The sequence below is a fragment of the Pimephales promelas genome, chromosome 24 (assembly GCF_988280905.1).
Source record: "Pimephales promelas chromosome 24, fPimPro1.hap1.1, whole genome shotgun sequence".
Taxonomy (NCBI): Eukaryota; Metazoa; Chordata; class Actinopteri; order Cypriniformes; family Leuciscidae; genus Pimephales; species Pimephales promelas.
Genome location: NC_142792.1, coordinates 5,514,139 through 5,529,443, shown reverse-complemented (window position 1 = coordinate 5,529,443; position 15,305 = coordinate 5,514,139). Strand labels below are relative to the sequence as shown.

The 15,305-nt window shown below is 38.2% G+C and overlaps 1 protein-coding gene across 7 annotated transcripts in view; it reads right to left on the bottom strand.

Annotated features, from left to right (window-relative positions):
• Positions 1-13,404, bottom strand: part of dgki (diacylglycerol kinase, iota) — a 37,176-nt gene extending 23,772 nt beyond the window's left edge. For 4 of the 7 annotated variants that reach the window (XM_039667684.2, XM_039667687.2, XM_039667685.2 and 1 more), the window contains exon 1: positions 12,665-13,401. In XM_039667684.2, coding sequence (XP_039523618.1) covers positions 12,665-12,876 — 212 coding nt within the window. In that variant the 5' untranslated portion in view covers positions 12,877-13,401. Of the gene's footprint in view, positions 1-12,664 lie in introns of all 7 variants that reach the window. The other 3 variants (XM_039667682.2, XM_039667686.2, XM_039667683.2) reach the window with 2 other exon arrangements.
• Between the last annotated feature and the right edge of the window lie 1,901 nt (positions 13,405-15,305).

Below are 15,305 nucleotides of genomic sequence, written 5' to 3'. Positions count from 1 at the left end.
TCTTACACTCTCACTAGTTTATTTACTAAAAAATGACCAAAAAGTGCATATACATACATCATATTTAAAATGATAATATTATATAAATAATCTCTAGAGGTTTTTTATTTATAAAATGGGCAATGGGCTTGTTAATGTCAATTTCACAGCTAGCGTTTCATGTATTCTAAATACACACAATTAAATATTTTTATTAGGGCTGTCAAACGATTAATCGCGATTAATCGCATCCAAAATAAACGTTTGGGTTTACATAATATATGTGGGTGCACTGTGTATAATTATTTTGTATATATACAGTATAAATACACACACATGTATATTTAAGAAAAAAAATATTATTTATATATAAAATATTTATATTTATACATAATATAAATTATATATAAATCTATATACAGTATGTACATGAAAATATTTCTTAAATATATACAAGCATGTGTGTGTATTTATATATATAAAATAATTATACACAGTGCACCCACATATATTATGTAAACACAAACTTTTATTTTGGATGCGATTAATCGCGATTAATCCTTTGACAGCCCTACTTTTTATATAATGTGTATAATATATAAAGTTTTTTTGGGAATAAGATTAAAAACCTAAAAAAATCTACCTTTTTTCTTTACAGGTTTTACATCTCCTCTCAAGCTCTTCACTGATACGGTCTCCTAGAATAATAGTAAGATCAGATGGCACTGCAATCTGCACTGGGTACTTCACATGATGACATTTTCTCACATACAGAACAAACTTCACTGCTTTCCTTCTCGGGACGCCACGTTCGCTCGCTCTTGGAATCCCAGATAACATCTGTGGTGGAGCTGGTGATAGAAAAGCTCAGCAAGCCTGATTCACTGACAGATAAATCATTTTCAGTGATTCAGCTAAATTAAGCCTTTGCGATTTAAGCCCTTTCTGATAACAGAGATGAAATGCATGATAAAAATCCATGCAAAATCCAGACTAATTGTTCACTGACAGCATCAAGTGTTTGTATCTGCGCATGTATAGTTGTTAAAACAGTATGACCAATCTAGAATGTTTGGAACGAGTAGCTTTCTAGTGTTTAAATCATGCATCTGTTTCCCAAAGCATTCATTGTTTAGTCCCATAATCGTTTAGAACGTTTCAATTAACATGCATTGAAAGTCAACATGCATTGAGAGTATTGTGTATAAAATGTGTAAAAGAACTCCCATCCTGCTGGTACAGCGGTCAGACAGGAAGCCTGGGCTTTTCCCGCTTGAACTCCCCAAACAACAGTGCTCAGATATTTATATCCATCACCTCCTAGCCTCAAACTGCGACACACACATTCCCTCCACAGTCCACTAATAACTGTCATCCCATATCATTCTGCCGTCCTGTCTCTGCTCTGCCTTCCCTCATGTATTCTTCTCACACATGAGGGAGGGCAGAGTGTTTGGATGTCCTTGTCTCATAGCCATGTGGCAGTCTGTTCCTCAGTCTTTCTCTCGGTCCCTTTTTCCTTACTCTACAAACATATATAAATATAAATATATAGGGCATGTTTTCAAAGAGGAGACATGAACAATCTTCAACAGTCTCTATTTATCTCTCAATATCTTCTCAGGTCTACACAGTAGAGATGTGTACGAGTACTCGAGTACTCGAATAATCGGACGTGACAGTAACGATCTTTCACCGTGACTACTTTTTTTTTCTGAATTGTTATTGAAGCAGTAATAACGGTAGGACAGCATGCCGTCCAGACCGGGAAAATTAAGTGAAACTATGGGTTTGCACATGAATCACTTTGATCATGAAAATACAGTTAAGTGCAAAATGTGCAGCACCATCTTCCTTACACATAATAACATTATAATGAGAACACTATTGTAATAGAACATTGTAATTTCGTTGTGCTTGAGTTGCCCGTGCCAGCGTTATTGTTACGGGAGAGGGCATCCACAACGGGTGTTTTAAAAACGGTCAAGTTCACGTGCGCATTCGCGTCTTTTTGTGCATGAAAATTGTACTATTACTTTTATTTTGTATAGCGCACATCTGATTAATCTCATGTAGCATGCATTTGGTTGAGTTTCGCTAGTAAAGCGCTTCAGTTTACCAGTGTTCATTCACTCGTCAGCTCAAACAGGAATGCCTACATTATTGAGATTGACAGTGATTGGGTTATTAGAGACAGTCATTTTAGATATTTCTTTTTTAGAAACATTGATGATTACCCTAATTATCCAGCAGTGTGTATTTTTTTCAAGGGTAGGCTGTCTGGAATCACTTGATAAAGTAGATGAAAATACAGTTAAGTGCGAGATGTGCAGCACCAATCTGCATACATAACATTATAATGAGAACACTATAGCATGTTGTGAATTCTTTGTGTTTTAGTTAACAGTGTTTCAAGGCGTTGTTACTAGAAGAGCACATACACAATGGAAGTTACACATTTTATTTAGCTGAGAACGTAACTTGCACTTGCATTTGTGTCCTTTTATGCAGATGCAAGACTACAACGCCACACATCAAGCCGACGTCAAAGAGTTAGCGGCGATGAATCTTGACTGTGTTGTTGCCTCTCGTCGACTGTGTGTCGGACAAAACGACGCTCAAAAACAGCCCGACACTGCCCAGACGGCTGACCGTCGGCCTTAACTCACACTTTATCTATGTCTCATCGTTCTCTCTCCCTACCCTTCTCGTCAGGGTCAAACTTCGGTTTCTCCCGGCAGACCAGCTGCTGTGGGCCACATGCACCCCGTCCTTCACCACATGAAGGAGCACACACACTCTCCCCCTCCATCCCTCTGTCCTACATTCATCTCCCTCCCCCACATCTTTTCTCCTCTCGTCTCTTTCAGTCTGATTAGCTCACAATTTTGCCTAAAAAAAGTATTTTTTAAAGAATGTTTGGATATTTCTACTGGAAAGCGGGACAGAAATACTGTTCAAGAGAGTGATTTTTGTAGTGCAGCGGGTGCAGAGGCCGTGGGTGGTTTGGCTTTGGCGAGTGCCGTTCACGCGGATCCAAGTGCTCCTGGGCAATCGCCTCTCGCTCTATTCGTTTCAGTCTCTCCTGCTTTCTGACACTTTCTCCTGTTAAAGATCCTCATGTGTAGCGACACCATCTTCCTGCCACACATTTTATATTGCTCCAACTCACTGAAAGACTCAAGAGGGGAAAAGAAAAAGGGTGATTCTTTAAAAAAGAACTGAATTCAGTCACTCAATTGACTGAAGATATAAAAGTCAAATAGATTGTACAGTAAAAAGTGGTGCCAAAACTCTCTATCGTATTTTATTGCATTGCTACGGTGCCGAGTATTTTTTATCTTGGTTCAGTCAAACAAGCTCACCCAAAAGTCACTATGACATTCTCTTCTCTTGATATGGCTCAGGTCCCTTCTTCAGTGTAACTCTATGGGACTTTTTCACCAGGTTATCATTCACCAGACAAATGTTGTAAGCATGATCAGTTAGAAAAGTAACAGCACGCTCAAATGACTAATACTTATGGTTAGAAGCTTGTTCAAATCACATGTGAACAATAGTAATAGCGATGCTTGTCTAGATGCAGACAGTGCAAATCATTCCTGCAGATGAATGGATTCATTATACTTTAACATCAAAGAAAAACCTTACGGGTAAACCGAACGCACAGTAGCTCTTTATTAAAGCTGTAAATAACAGTGATATTTATATCTGATGCTGACATTCATTGCAGACTAAATAATACTGTGTGATGGGCACAGTTTGCTCTAGCATGTAAAATGTGTTGTTCGAACTGCTTTGCGGCACAACAGAAACAGCTGTGACACATTTCCCGGTGTTTTGAGGGAGAGGTCCAGACCCCCTGCAGTTTCTGTGTCCTTCCCTTGACTGTCTGTGACCTCACAAACACACACACACATACACACACATTTAAGTCTGCCTTTTGGCCAACAACAATCACAGGAAACCAAGGCAGTTTCGGTCCCCTCAGAGTTTAGTAACAACAACACCACATAGGTCTACTACAGTATGGCTAAGCAACATCATTTTAGTTATTTCTCGATAATTGGACGATATTCTATATATATATATATATATATATTTATATATACTGTATATATATATATATATAATACATATTCAGTATTTGGTGCTATCAACACACCTAGGTCAAGGACTCAATTCTCCTGGAATGCATGCACATAAACGGTATTTTAAAAGTCACTTTGGATAAAGCATCAGCAACATGCAAAAAAAAGTATTTGCATAATGACTTAAAAGATATTAGAGGAAAAATAATTTCAACCAAAAAGCCAATGAGATGCCAATTACATGTTTAATGCAAGAACTAAAATCTGTAATATTTTCCACATTTTCATCACCCAATTAACAAAATTCATTATTTGCATTTCAATGCACAGATATAAACTTTCAAATGAACAAACAGTGATTTTTACTTACATTTGTTATTTACTAAAATATATATGCAGTGTGTATATATATATATGTATGAAAAATGCCACACAGTACTTCCCTAAACATGTTTGAGTAACCATGCAAACAAATCATTTAATTGATCGTGAGAGTTTGAACTGATTCACGGAAATGATTCAAACCTATCAAGATTTACAGGAGGTGGGTGAGCTCTCTACTGAATGCGATGTTCTCTCATGTTATAGATATATGCTAACGTAACTATACCGCGTCGTGCGCGCTCTGTGGCCCGGCGAGTGGGAGCGTGTGGGATCGGGCTGTATAATTACATATAACTGTGACGGTGATGCTTTTGTGTGAGTGTGAGAGATTAAGAGCATCACTGGCAGAGTATGTGGGAGTGTTGAAACCCACTCCTGCCTGTACATAAACCTCCTCTAGCTTTATCTTCTCTCTGTTCTCCTCCTCTGGCTGCTGACACCTCCATAATTAACCTCGGCGTTTGGCGCAGGGTGCGGGGGAGGCATCGGAAGCACGCATCTCTCCCCTATCTGACCCATCCATCTCTGAAAATAGCCCCGCCATAAAGAGCAAAGCTCAGGGCTGAGGTGAACTCCGGTGGACCACACACCTACAGAAACTGCTTGATTGGAATACGAGTCCCAAAAGTCCACTTTATACTAGCGTCTCCAGAAGAACAGGAATATTTAGTATCATTTTCACTATTCGATAAAGTCTGATCTACTTTGAAGATTATTCTGGACAAGAACCCAGTTAGAAAGCAAGTGAGCGTGGACTAACAGGTAAAATGATCAATCACAGCTGGGTGTCAACTATTGTGTACAATTTAACTATTTATTCTTGAAACCATATCGAGATCCCGATAACTTTGAAATTAAACCATGAAGTGCCTTCAAAATTGAGATACCAAAAGAAAAGTTTGTTAAGAACCAAATTTCGCTCAAAAAATGCGTATAGATAACACACCACTTGACTTGAAAGTGGCGTGTATGCTTGCTTACGCAAAAGTCATGTCATGTTGCAATGATTGGATGATGGATGTCCTAAACCACAATTTTGAATTGAAAATTAACCCTTCGACATTTTAAAAACCATGTGGAATGTAAATAAACATCTCTCATTCATGTAAAAAAAACCACATCCATGACATGCAGCTCACTGAGTTTTCTGTTCAGACAATAGTTGTTACTGTGACCTGTGCCATTTAAATCTATACGCCAATCCCTACATGTCCCAAAAAGCCAGTCTCTGAACACAGAGCAACGGTGGCAGATGGCTCTCCTGCTAATGATCAGGTAAACGTTGTGTTGTGTGCTGAAAACAGCAGTCTGAATGCAACGCTAATGTGTGTCAGGACCTTGGATCCTCCATTAGTGCAGTAAAAGCGGGGCCGGATCTCCTCTGTTCCACCTCTTGGAGAGCCGTGTATTGAGGGCTTCGGGGGCATGAGGGGCCTCCTGGTTTTTCTTTTCCACCTGAGGTCCTTGCTGCTTAATTGAATTAATCATTTGCTAAATGAGGCCTGGGCTGCCGTAACCCTGTGCTATCAGTGCATAAAGGGCTGAACCCACACACACACAACCTCCCAGACCACAGCTGGCGAGAGATATATGGCGAGTTATTATTAGCGAGCAGAGTGCATTACACAGAAAAAGAGCAGAAGAGAGGCAGAATGAGCTAATTGTGGTGTAAAGATAATGTGTGCAGCCAGAGAGCGAATGCAAATGAGCTGCACGTGCAGCCACAATATTTACAACCTTTCCCGGGCACGAGGTCTCTATCACTGACCTCTGCGTCTTTATTGTTTCCATTAGTGGCAGGACTGCAATATTTTCACTTGAGAGCATTGGATAAGACAGGTAATTGTGAGATAGAGTTTAAAATATGAAATTAAGTTGTGATTGTGAGATAAAAAGTCTAAATTGTATGGAATAAAGTTGCAATTATGAGAAATAATGTTGCAATAGTCTGATTCTCCGACTTACTCTCACTCGTGAACAAGATCCCAAGATACTTAAAGATGCTGTATGCATTCATTTTTTTTTCACTGTACTAAAGCACAAAAATAGCATAATATGTTTGTTCTGTTCTTCTTTTGGTCTGTGTGATCCCGCCCACTGCCAATTTACCCAATAGTATTTCAACACCCTTGGTTGCCAGTTGGCAAAAAACAATGCATGTTGCCATGGAAGCCAGCAATGGCTCATTTAGTAAGATTTTTTAAATCTGCGAGATTACTGTCCCTCCATTGACTACCGTTTGACGCTTCAAAAAGTTCATAAAGAGATCGTAAAAACTGATCCATATGAATCAAGTGAATTAATGATGGATGGAATAGTGAGAAACAAAGTTATGTGATTTAAAGCAGCAACTGTGACATAAGTCACAAAATTATATATAAATGTATCTTTTTCCTTCAGAGGCAGAAATAGGTTTTCATAAAAAAACAAAAAACATTTTAAATATTATTATTAAAAAAACATTATTTTTTGTTAAATATCATGCAAAAGCAACTATTTTGTGATATATAGACTACTGTTCAACTGTTTAAAAAAATTAGTCTCTTATGCTCACCTAGGCTACATTCACAGTAATATTATTATCAAATATTATTACAAATTAAAATGCCTGTTTTCTATTTGAAAAATAAATTGTGGAAACCGTGATTTCTTTTCAGGATTCTTCTCGCCTACTTTATATCAGAAACGAAATACTAAAGCATGTTGGCCAGTACGCAGTGGATATTTCCATTTCTGAGGTAACTAACAGTAGCAAACACAAGTGCATGAAATCCTCTAATATGCCATTAACATGAATGAATAAAAACAGTTGGGCACAAAGCCGTACTTCACTTTATCAGGTAGGATTACACACCAATATTACTGTTCCAGCAATCAGTGAAATTACTCAGCGTCAGGATTCAGATCATGAATAAAACTCTGTCACATCATGATAAAAAAGCCACCCAGTAATCCCAGTACAGCCTGTATACAAGCAGCAGCATTCGAATGGAGACACTATCCACTCATTTAACACATTCCCCATCTTTAAATATGCATAATTATGGATTTTCCACCAAAATCAGCACATAAATGTACATAAACAAATCTTCAAAGATTCCTGGTCTTATCAAAGTGTCCTGGTCTTATATTGATTTCTCTGCTATTTTTGTGCAATGAAACAATACTATAAGTTAATATTTAAAAACAAAAAACCTTTGAGACAAAAATGCTACAGCCCGACCACTGACAGCAGACACACACCGGTGTCCATAGCAGGTTTTATGAAAGACCAGAGCTGTCAGAAAGAATTAGAGCAGGTGAATGACACATGCTGAGAGACAGTGTTAACTCCCTGTTGATGCGGGGGAGATGGATGAAGAGACGGAGGTGGAGATGAAGTCTCTCACACCTCCCATGTGGTGGCTGTCTGCAGGTGCTCCTCTGCCAGAACTACAGGTGCAGGACCGAGGACAGCAGAGATGGACCACTTGAAGGAAAATGAATGGAAGAAATTGCTTGTGTTACTTCAGATGTTCAAATACATGAGTTATACACTCATGACACTATGATCTACAACATTATTTTGTGGGCTGGATATAGTAATGCAGCCACTTATTTCATTATTAGGCTCTTAAAGGGGTCCTATATGCTTCTTTACATTTTCAACTTTATTTAGTGTTGCTGTTGAAAAAGGTCTGGAAAGTTACTAAGCACAAAGTAACTCCAAAGGGAGTTATTCTTCATGTCAGTGTGCACCGTTTCTGAACCCCCTGAAACGCCTCCATCACAACACGCTGGTGCAGTCGACCAATTGCAGCACATTGCAGCTTTTTGGAAGGAGGGAGACTAAACAGAGTGTTACTGCCAGATTGGGAAAAGAGGGGCTGCATTACTGTTATAATATATGAAAAATAATGTTGTTTGGCTCCCAGGCCTAGAAAATAGTGTATATTCACAATAATTTTATTTACTGATCTATATGTATTATTATAATTACTTATAATCTATATGTATTGATAATTGTAATATTATAATTACTATTATCATTATCACAGCTATTCTACCACTCTTACTAGCTATTATTATCATGAATGTTGTTGGTTGCCACTGTTACCACTACTATCGCTACTATTCTTATCTATGTTATAGTTATTATTATTAATACGAATACTGCCTCTACTTCTACTACAATTCTATCACAACTACCAGGAATATCTCAATATTGCTTCAATCTAAATCTCTAAAATATCCCATTGCTTAAAACATACCAATATACTTGCATACATGTTTTTGTCTTTGTTTTTCTTTTCCTTTTTTCTCTTTTCTTTTGCTTACTTTTGTTCTGCCTACCTTGTATGTACTCCATGTACGTCTTTCTCTCTTTTGTATGTATACATAATTCACTGATCTCTTATTTTTGTATAATTTATTATGTTTTGTTAACTTGCAATAAAAAAAATAAAAATAATGTTGTTTGAAAAATCAAGCATGAAAACTTAATCTTTTACAACATCAATTCTTTGAAAAAGGTGTAAAAGGTCCTTTAAATTCAACAATAACAAGTGGAAACGCAGCCCGGGCCTACTACAAGACAAAAGCCTGGGACTAAATTTCTGCTTTGACCCCTTATGAGGCGTGATGCTTCACCAAATAGAACAGCCGAGGAAAAAGCCTCTTACACTCATACACCTAATAAGGAAAAGCTTCAAAAGTCCAATCCTTTAATACATCTCCTCAGACTGCAATACAAACCCCTATAAAATATTAAAAAAGACTGGCTTTATCAGCGTTAAGCCGCGCGCTCTGTGGATAGCCATCTTCAGGAGAGATTATGACCATTTATGTAAAATCCTTATTTGTGTCCGCCATTGAGTTGAATGCGGGCTCCCGGGTTGTGCGTTCAGCGAAATGAGACAAGTCCCTACATCACCAGACAGACACTGGCCTCTTTTACGCACATAGCATACCTTTACAAGATTAAACACGTCAGCTGGTCGTCAACCAACGAAGCGCAATTTACAAAAGGACAGCAGGTCCAAAAAAGGTGCATTCACATGAGAAATAGTCACGCATTGGAACAACTCGTTCTCGATTTCAGCCTACGTTTACACACAATTTCACTTAGGCTACACATCAACATTTACAGTAGGTGTGCCGGCCATTTCGCACTCTGATTCAATGCCAACTAGAAATTAGCAAATAACACACAGCACAGTAAACTTACGTCCTAATTGGGTGCAAATGCATCCAAATGCATAAAGCAAAGTGCCAAAGAGGAGGAGGACTGGCACGACTTGACAGATGACTAAATGCACAAGGGCTCTTATTAAAGTTTCACTGATAAAACACAACACTTGTAAGCGATCAAATATTAACCCATTCCCATTTATTTAGCAGCGTTGCTGGTGGCACAATGCATCTCTTCCTGGTAATATGCTTCATCATTGTGATGACTGAATGTTCTGGATTTGAAATGTAACGTTCAAATGAACAAACTGACCCTATTTATACACCCCTAGTGTAATAATGTAATTGTAGATTATTACAAACTAAAATGTTTCTAATCCTCCATCAAAATATAATTTGTTCTGATCCTAAAACTACTTTTCTGTTCTGATGACATCATCAATCCCTCTTACTTTACAGATCCATCCCCCCAGACACACCTGCCATCTCACAATCCAATTTAACTCACATTTTTGTCCTCACTTAATGAATATACTTCTGACATTACAGAAGTATATTATTTCTGTACACACTAGTTCATTCTGTTTAGCATTGTAAATGAATGGAGAAACCGTCTAACATTGGAGGAAGCTCGACAAACACCGCAACAAGTTTTTTGCACTCTCTGATGATGAGCAGACCGCAATAAATATGCATGTTTAACTTTTCAGCAGCCTGCCGAAGTGAAAATGTGTCAAGCATGAATAAATCTACAATCGGGGCTGTGATAGGACACTTAAAAATGCATGAGTTCTTTTTTATGTTCCACCGTTTCTCATTTACACAGTGAGAGAGAGCGCACACAAGAGCCTCTTTATAAACTGAATATGATTCAATAGATAACAAAAAACTAATATAAGTGCTATAATTGAGGAAAATATGGAGAAGAACACTGAGGCCCCGTTCCAAAACCTAGTGAGCTGCCTACATAGGCACTATAAGACATCAGGGACTTGTTCAACAGTTCACCTATTGCCAAAATTATGAAAACGAGATCAGTCAATAATAGATAATGATTGAAAATATATTTAAATCAGGAATTTCAGAATCAGAACGTGTAGTTTGTACAATGTAAAATGTCCGTCCGACTCAGAACATAATGTACAAAACATTTTGAATGATGTGCACTAACACTGTAAAGTTTTTCATTTAGAAAATAGTTTTTATTGTCTGCTATAACAAAAAAACTTTTATTTAAACCCATGAAAATGCAGATCCTGTTGTAAATAACAGTGGGGGAAACCCCTAAGTTTTTGACACATATCCAACAACAGCTGGGCGATAATGCATTTTGTGAAGAAATATTCAAGCAGATATTATCAATCAATTGCGAGTTGAGTTTCCTGCACTGCTAGACATTTTATTGTATTTTTGCGGCAACTTACTGGCAGCATAATTGCCAGTAAGTTACTGTAAATTTCATCAAAAATACCCACAATGCAGTGCATATTACAGTAGTTTACCCTAAATAATATAAACAGTATTTTACTGGGGGTTTTTTGCGGTAAGTAACTGTAAAATTACGGCAAAGTCCAACAGTGTGTGCATTTCATGTGAAGAACCCTATTTGTGTGAAGCACAAAGTTGCTGCCCATATAGAGCACTTCAAATAAATCCCCTATAAGGTTCTATTAAAGTTAGTGAACCCCAAGGCAGCTCACTAGTTTTTAAAACAGTGCCTGTTTGTGTCTTTGGCAACTTCAAAGCTTCCATTTTTAGAGCCTTTGCTTAAAAAGCTGAACAAGACACATTTATCCAAGACATCACATTTTAGGTCATCCTAGCTTGTGTTTGTTTGTTTTACTGATGGTGTGGTTGGGTTTCATGGGACTTGTTGAGGTCTTATCTGAATTAGATGGATATAGATCGCTCCTGAGAAAGAAAGGACAGCTTTGATCATTTCTTCAGAGACTGGGCTTAATTGTGATGAGGATTGATCTGCACAGAGGAGGTTGACCTTAAGGCTCTGAAGGAGAAGTGGTGGTGGCGGTGACCCTCCTCCACTGACAGGTGAAAAAACGGAGGGGGAGGTCAAATCAGAAGAGAAGAACGGGCAAGTTCTCACGTCTCTGCATGATTCAAATCAGTTACAGCCCTTCGGGTATTAAAAGGTATCAGGTACATTGCAAAATGATGATGATGATCAGCTGATGTGTCAGCATGAAACCAGTGCTGTCGATACGTCTCAATCATTAGACTGTTCTGGAAGGACCAATCATGTCCAACATGATCAATGCATCCAAAATAAGATTAGATTAAGATGTTTTCAACGGCTTTACAAGGTCTACACTCAAAACAAGAGAAGCACCATTGCAAAAGCCAAAAGTAACTGATCAATTCCAATAAGGAATGCACTAGATGATTATTGTTATGCACTGCAGGTTTGGAAAGACATGAGAGGGTGAGTAATTAATGACAGAATTTAAATTTTTGGTTGAACTAACCCTCAAAGCATGCTGTTTCTGCCAATGACTTTAGGCAATCTGTCTTTCTACCTCTGTGGATGTCAAATGCATCACCAGACAGAGCTATGCATTGCTCTGTTCGTGTCATTTTTGATACATCAAATGTCAATTAAACAATTCAATACAAGTGCCTGTCTGATTGCCTAAGGGTTTCATTTGCAAGAGGAAAACACAATTGAATCCTGCTGGCAAATCAATAGCAGGCCAAACGGCAATATACATTATGATGAACATGATGAAGTGCATCAAAACGTTTCACACATAAAGCAATTCATTTACGACCTCTACCCCTAGTTATTGTATTAATAAACAAAATATCCTGGCACAAACCACGATCTATATTTATCATCTTCTGTTATTTGGTGGGTGAGTGTTGTTTTGCACAACAAATGGTCTGCATTGTTAAACACAAGGAGTAACGCATAACACAAACAAACCATCTGACATGTTTTACCGCTCCATATGGTGGTGAAATACGTGCACAAATATGCAGTGCTGTGTACAAACGCGGAGACATGAATTAAACTGCATATTTACCTATACGAGATCTGTTTCCTGAACGCTAGACCTTTGAGTTTATCCTCCAGCGAGTCTTCCATGTCGGCGAAGCTGCCCAGGCTCTCGCTGCCGCTCATCGCCGCGTTTCTCCGGCAGCCTCGTGCCTGATCGTCCGCTGATTCCCCACCGACAGCTCCTCTGCTGCTGCGCTCAGCCTGAGGTGCGCGTCTGTCGGCCAGGGGGTCCATCATGCTCCGGTCGGCACTGAGTGGACCCCCTCTCTCTCCTCCGGTGCTTAAAATTCCTTCCAAATGTGTCCTCCGATGTCCCTCATGGGGTGAATAAAATATATCTATCTATGAGATTAATAAATAAATCTATCTATCTATCTATCTATCTATCTATCTATCTATCTATCTATCTATCTATCTATCTATCTATCTATCTATCTATCTATCTATCTATCTATCTATCTATCTATCTATCTATCTATCTATCTATCTATCTATCTATCTATCTACTCGATTTGCACAATCCGCGCAACTCTATCCAACGGAACTATACAACAACGTACAACAACAGCTGCATCCATCCTCGAGGACATTCTGGTATTTGCCTCCTCATCCTCCTCGCGCAGCACCATCGGGCATTAAAAGTAGGGCAGAGGGTCTCCGACTGGACACACTCAGGCGCGCGCACGAGTGTACATGCGTGGTGATCTCTGACGTATCGTGTCCACTATGACGAGACGAGACGACAATCAGAAGCCGTATATACCCTACTGTCTATGCTATGGTATTTACACGAGGGTTTAAACCGGACCAGATTGTGTATACAAACTTCTTTGTTCAGGCAGGAAGTAGGCTACGCGAAAATAAAAAATAAATATAGATCTATTAGATTTATGGCACTTAAAACTACAATTAACCATTATTATTAATATTATTATTATATTGATATGAGCATAATATTAACATTTCCATTAATATTATAATATTCGCCACGCCCACTAACATTTGTTATGAAGGCAAAGCTATTCGAATTTATTAATTAACGTTTTAACAATATATCGGTTAGACCCCAAGTATTTGATTTGATTTCAAAAGCACTGGATGTTAGTGTTATTATATTTTAACACTAAATCATAGTCTATAATTTTGACCACTCCCCCTAACATTTCTTATTACAGAAAAGCTATTAATATAATTTTGTCCTTCTTCTTCTTCATTCTTCTTTTGTCCCTTTTGTTATAATATTGGTCAGGCCCCAAGTATTTGATTTGACAGAAAAGCACTGAATACCAGTATTATTATAATATCATCACATATAGGCTTACCACGCCCCCTAACTGAAGCGTATAGGCCTATTATTATTATTACTGTTTTGATCATGCATCTTAGTTGACAGAAAAATACTGTATGATAATATTATTGTAATATTATCATATTATAGCCTAAATCGTTAATATTTTTCAGTGTTTGTCTCAATATGTCTAGTACACAGTATATTTAAGCAAAGGTTAAAACAAGCTAATAAAAAGACCCAAACACTACATACATTCACTGCTCTGTAAATTGAGCAAGATAAGTTTAACGGCAAGATATGAAACAAGGAGTCACGGGAGTCTGAAGAGAACATGCATTTTTCTTCTAATTCAATTTGTCTAATGTAATTTAAGGTACGAACATCATCTGAGCTCTCTGATGACGAGAAAACACCTTTCTTTCGCATACTGTAAAACCCCCAAGAACAGGAAAATTGTAATGCAGATCCAGTCTCAATGAAAAAAATTAATAGCCAGGCATCAGAGTACTCATATGATGACATAAAAACATCTCTCTCTAGACATACTTAATTCCACTCAACATCCAAGTGAGGCACAAATAAATCTGGCTAATGTAATATTTTAATTTAGACATGAATAAAAGCTGCAAAATGACAGCTCAAACACACGATTCATGATGCTTTTACTAAGGAAAATATTTATTTGCTGTGCAGAAAACAGGACAAATACAAGGCAGAGTGATTTCAGGAAGATCATTTTTAAGAGCCTGAAATTGTATCGTGATGCAAAGAATGTGTAACATAATTAAGACTGCAGTCATAAATCACTCATTACACCAAATACAGAGAAACACACCAAGCATGGACACTGCATCTGAACGTATTGATCACATCAGGACAAAACCCATCTCCTTCAAAATGCTCTCGTTTACAGGATAAAAGGATCGCAGGCATGCTAAAAAGAATAAATAAGAGATGGATTCTACGGGGACACAGTGCAAGGGAGACCATCACATGCCCGGATGCAGATCGCTCAGGACTCAGGTTGTCACAACCGTTCATATCTGGGAAAGAGAACGCTAGAATTGCCAGCGAGCATCCTTTACTCACAGAAGAGCGCAGACGTGGGATTGGATGGTGGCCAGCCAGAGACAAAAAGGGCCATCTGTCCTTTAAAGACCTTAAACCAAATAAAAGAGGGCAACGTCATACGAGGGACTATGGGCCGGAGAGCATCCGTCCTTTTCATGTCATGTCCATATTGTCCCTCTTTTATTGCCCTCAATGACAAACATCTCCACTGATATCAATCACATTAATTCATATCTCTCCCAACATACTTCCTCCATATTACAATAGAGGATACTGCAAATATTTACATATTCAGACGTTTTTA